This window comes from Buceros rhinoceros, unplaced genomic scaffold (genome assembly GCF_000710305.1).
Source record: "Buceros rhinoceros silvestris isolate BGI_N320 unplaced genomic scaffold, ASM71030v1 scaffold7476, whole genome shotgun sequence".
Taxonomy (NCBI): Eukaryota; Metazoa; Chordata; class Aves; order Bucerotiformes; family Bucerotidae; genus Buceros; species Buceros rhinoceros.
Genome location: NW_010415767.1, coordinates 29,502 through 34,958, shown reverse-complemented (window position 1 = coordinate 34,958; position 5,457 = coordinate 29,502). Strand labels below are relative to the sequence as shown.

The following is a 5,457-nucleotide window of genomic DNA, read 5'->3' as shown; positions in this document are numbered from 1 at the left end:
TCCCACCCAACTTGGTGTCATCTGCAGTGGAGTGAGGGTGCCCTCGATCCCCTCCTCCAGAGGCGATAAAGACGTTGAAGAGATCAGGCCCAGTATGAAGCCCTAGGGAACACCACTGGTGACCAGCCACCAACTGGTGTTAACTCTGTTCCCCACCACTCTCCTGAGACCAGTCAAGAGGTCCCAGAGGGACTTTGTACCTGTAAAGAAGCCTCTGCTCTGCACTAAGGGCTTTCGTGTACGAGCCGCCCATGAGGCTCACGTCAGCGCTTGGGTGCGAGGTGCATCACGAGCTGCATCGCCGCAGGTTCCCCTTCAGAAAGTGTCTGTCTTTCTCTTTATAGGCCACGGACAAAGAACAGGAGTCTGCTGCTGCGAGTGCCAAACCGCTGGAATACCAGCAGCTGGAGGACGACAAGCTCTCTCAGAAATCCTCCTCTAGCAAACTTTCCAAGTCTCCTCTGAAGATCGCCAAGAAACCCAAAAATATGCAGTGCAAAGTGACGCTGCTGGACGGGTCGGAGTACGCCTGCGAAGTCGAGGTAAACGTCTTTCTGTCGTCTTGTTTCCATCCTGGCTGGAGGAAATGAGTTGAAATCAGGTTCCTAATTAAAGCAGGAGAGTGAGTGGTCTGGTGTTCCTCCAATGGGCAGCACAGAGGAGGAGCCGTTGTTCTCTCTGGAGGTTGAAGAGGTTGCCCAGGTTTGAGCTGGGTGAGGGGTCGTGAGTGGTCCCTGGTCGTGAGCGGTCCCTGGGTTAATTCTGTGTCAGCACGTGGTGCGATGCAACGCAGAGGTGAATTGTGGGCAGCAAAGCCCGTGAACAAGGGAGGGTTTGATCCCATCGGGCTTCTCTTTTCCCTGGTACTCTGCTGAGCAGAGACTCACACTGCATCACTGTCCAGATGTTCTGACCATTGTGGGGTTAGCGGGGGGCACCCAGGGGAGGGGGCAGATGTCAGGAGCACCACAGTGAGAGTGGTGGGGTTTATGGGCTCCTCCACGATGTCTGTGTATCGTCACCTCGTCTGAATGTCGCTGGCAGAAAGTTGCCGGGGGTTTTCTGTAAGGAAGCTTGTCTTCCCTGCTGGGGTTTATCTGGAGGGGTTTCCCAGCCCTTGTGTTGAGGTGGTGCTGAGGGACAGGGGTCAGTGGGGACCTGGCAGTGCTGGGGGAACGGGGGGACTCAGTGATCCAAAACAATTGTGTGATCCTATGACTTCTCCAGAAGCCTGGTTTTGGGAGGGGAGGTCTTTGCGGCACCGTCACTTAGGAAGTGGGCTGTGCCTGGGGGCAGACCCGTGCTAAGAGGGTGCTGTGCCTGGGGGCAGACCCGTGCTAAGAGGGTGCCGTGCCTTCAGCTCAGAAGGCCATGGAGAACCAACCTGAGCAAATTCAGCATCTCGCAGTGAAGCCATTTCTCCACTCAGCCTTCCCAGTCTTGAGGTGGTCTTTGGGCAGTGGACTAGCCTGTCCTGAGCCTTAGGTCAGGAGGCCACAAGCAGTGGCCGGGAGGGGAAGGGTGTGTGGTGGAGGGCTCAGCAAAGCCAGCCCTCCATCAGGCAACCACGGGATGCGACGGCGAAGCAAAGCCACCTGGGGCGGACACAAGAGCGTAGAGGTGGAGAAGGGGTAGCCTGCAGGCTCTGAGAGCAGCAGGGGATGAAGAGCTTTATGAGTTTTATTCATCTGCAGCTTCACAGTTTGGGCCAAATTTTTCTGTGCTAGCGCAGGAGCTGTGATGTTATTGCTCTCACAGCAACGCCACAGGCACACTGTCGAGGATCTTCTAGCTTCACCAGCCACGTCCTGTGCTGTCGCCTTCAGACCAGCACTAGCTATCTGGCCACGTACTTTGGGACTAGGAAACAGTCATGTCTTGACCCGCAGTGCCCGTGTTCTCTGTCAAGAATAGCGTGCGAGCCGTTCAGCCGGAGAGTGACTAATACAGGCTTTGATAGGAAGAGTCAAACTCGTTTCAGCTTTTGCCACTTGGTTATAAAATGTGAGTCACTTTTTGGAGTTCAGTCAAGCAAATTTTACCAAATGGGGTTTCGATGGAGATCTAGCAGGCTGCGCTTTATGAGCTTTACATCCTCCTTATGAGGATATAAGGTGGAGCAGAAGGGGCAGTTTGTTATGTTAGACTTGCACTTACTCAAGAAAAAGCTGTGAATAATACTTTCAGGAAGTTTCACTTTTCACTGAACCTGGGCTCTGTTGGAGTTAAAGTGTCGAGGTGCTGACACGGAGAAGCCGTCATGTTTTATTGCTTGTCTCTGCTTTGCAGGTTCTGAATAGCTCTGGAATAATGTCTGATATAAATGTCATGTGCGTTCTTTCTACTGAAATATTTTGAAGTTGTATTGACTGTCATCAATAATGGCTTTATCTGCTGAGATGGTCCGGCTGCCTGGGCAGGACGTGGTATTGCTGAGAACAGAGCTCCTGAAAGGCTGGATCCTCGCTGACACAGCTGTGATGAAGAGCAGAGCGTTGGGTGCATTGAGACAGGAGTCAGTGAGGAGGCACAAATATTTTAGGGAGCAGTTTAGAAGGCACAGATATTTCCGGGAACAAGCGCAGCTGGAGTGACAGCATGTATTTACATGACTGAAATGGGCCATCCAGACTTTGCATCCTTCCTGTTGTCAGTACATTGTGGGTGCGGAGGGTGCAGCTGCAGGTACCTCTCTGGCACAGCCCTCTCCAGCCTGTGGGGGGCTTGGTAGATCCCCGGGGGAGTCCACGGTCCATGTGCGTAAAGTTCAGCTACAGCAAAAGGTGTCCAGGCAGGAGAAGTGAGGTGACTGTTTTCTCCTGGGGAGTTAGTAGGCCAGGTAGGGTCTGTCTCAGGAGACACCTCAGGAAACCATGTAGGAGGCTGAAGATGACGTTTTCCTAGGGGAATTTGGGGTGATAACATGATGGAGGTCAGTAAACTCCCCAGGATTAATTCCTTAAAAGAAAGGTGAGAGGGGAAGACACCACATGGCCATCAAATATTTAATATTTTTGTTCTTTGTGTTTAACCCACTTAACTGCGTCTTTTGGAGTAGACGGTGGCCCGTGGTAGGGATGTGGCACTCAGTGGATGTGAGCCAGAAACTTCATCCCGTGTTGTCAGCTCCTGTCTCCCAGCTCTGTCTGTGTGTCATGCTGCTTTTTACCCACCACGGGCAGCAGAGCAGCGAGATCTAGAAGGACCAGAAACTTGGAAACCTAGTTCTGAGCTGGAATAATAAGCTCTGTCAGTGACTCTTGGTTTGGCCATGGGCCAGCTGTTTGTCCCTCCAGAACTGCCTTGCCTGGCCTGGGAGCTGGGGATGGTCACAGAGTCCATCAGTTCCTCTGCAGAGTGCTTTGCAAATGACAAATGCTTTTATGTGTGTTAAATATTAATAGCGTTTAAAGGAGCTTATTGCTCCCAAGTAGAGTGCGACCTGCAGCCTGTCAATTATGTGTCCATCCCGTTAATGACCATTAATGACAGCTGAAATTGCATGTCCTCACAGATGGAGATGCTTCTGAGGCAGGTTTGGTCAATCCATTACCCCCCTGTGACCTCAGTTTCAGGAGACCCTCTTTCTTGTTCCGTATTGAATGCTGAGCATCTCCACTGCCTTCTGCTGTATCTTTCAAGTCTCTCTCACATCCAGTATTTGCATTTGTGATGCTTTTCATACTGGATGAGGTGTATCTGTAGGGGGAAGGTGGTGGAGCTAGCTTCGAAGCTGAGGGTGATAGTGGTTCATCTAGCGTGGTGTCTTTCCGGTGAAAGGATCTTAAGCAAATGCCAGGTAAAAGCTCTCTCCTGAGAGCCCACAGCGTTACTGCCTGTGTGCTCCATCCACCCTGACCCAGAAAGTCTGTCATGCAGTACAACATGACGAGCCAAAACCAGGTTAAGTAGGTAACCCAACCTGTTCAGTCATCTTCCTCCAAAACCATCAACTAGAAGCGTTACTGTCTGACCCCACGCTGCTCCCATCTGGGAGGCTACAGATGGTAACAGCAACTTTATTTCAGAGGGGTCTTTCCTTTCAGAGGCGGGATGGTCACCAAATGGTGCTTCACCTGTCCAGGGACAGCTGCTGGCTTTTGGAGCAGAAGTGTTTGCTGTGTGCTGTCATTGTCCTTAGTACTCACACAGTCCCAGACCGGTGGGGCTGGCAGGGAGCTCTGGGGCTCACCCAGCCCAACCCCCTGCCAGAGCAGGGTCACCAGAGCAGGTGCCCAGGGTGGCGTCCAGGCGGGTTTGGGACCTCTCCAGAGCAGGAGACTCCACCACCTCTCTGGGCAGCCGGGGCCAGGGCTCTGCCACCCGCACAGCAAAGAGGTTTTTTGTCCTGTTCCGGGCAGGATCCTCTCCCTCGACCTGCTGGCCACGCTGATCGGGATGAGCCCAGGACACAGTTGGCTTCTGGGCTGTGAGCACATGTTGCTGGTTCAAGACCATCTTTTCACCCACCGGTACCCCAGAGGGCTGCCCTTTCCCCCTCCATCCCCAGCCTGTACTGGTTGTTTGCCCCAGTCTGACTTGGTCTGTATTATAAACTCTGGTTTGGAGTCTTTGGAATAAACCATCTCACTGTCACACTACCCTGAAGTCAGCTGAGGACCTGGGGAAACCCACTCTGTTAAGAGAACGGGGCATCCATCGAGGAGCCCAATCGAGGAGGTTCATCACAAAGGCATAGCGGAGGCTACAGCACAGATCACCCAACGAGTGCCCCGCTCCCAGCGGCAGCAGGACTGAGAAAACCGGAGGGAAAAAAAGGCTCCCACAGAGTGTATTTTTACCAGTTCCCTCCTACCTCAGCTGACTCCCACCCACCAAGAAGGGGGGGTCACCAGTAATGCTGCTTTCCCTGCGCTCTGCAGCCCGTCCGAGTCCCCCGGCAGCCAGCTCTGTTTGATGTTGGGCGGCAGAGATGCCGCAGCCAGGCTGCCATGGAAACATTTGCTTTCCTTTACTGGTGTCCTGCATGATAAGAAAGTCTGAGGGGTACAGGAATGAAGGAGGAGTATAAATCACCGACGGGCTCGGAGAGCTGAGCCTTGAAAGTGAAATCTAATTATTTTAGCATTTATTCAGAGATTATGCTACAGCTTTCTGATCTCACTTTGCAATTAATACCACGTACATGTTTAGAGCAGAAATGAAGGCAAATTCCAACCTGGTCTAGGAAGACACTTCAAACTAGGCTGCAAGAAAGGGAGAGGATGGCAGCTGGTTCCACTAGCATCTTCTAACTCAAATGCGTGGTTTAGAAAACAGTGTTGAGATGGGGCAGAGATGGAAGAGAGGGAAATAAATCTTAAAAGTAGCGTGGTTGTACTATAGCACTAGAAACCCCCTTCTAAAAGTGGAAGGAACTCTGAAATCTCAGTTAGTTTTGCTCGTTTACTTGTATCTTAATAAAAAGCTGAACTAATGTGTTCCCTGTACTCAAGG

General features: G+C 52.0%; 1 protein-coding gene across 1 annotated transcript in view; it reads left to right on the top strand.

Annotated features, from left to right (window-relative positions):
• Positions 1–5,457, top strand: part of LOC104494666 (band 4.1-like protein 3) — a gene marked incomplete at its 3' end in the record, with an annotated part of 36,905 nt that overhangs the window by 4,356 nt on the left and 27,092 nt on the right. Inside the window, exons 2-3 of the mRNA XM_010137532.1 lie at positions 169–274; positions 345–542. Of these exons, the coding sequence (XP_010135834.1) occupies positions 169–274; positions 345–542 (304 nt within the window). The remainder of the gene's footprint in view (positions 1–168; positions 275–344; positions 543–5,457) is intronic.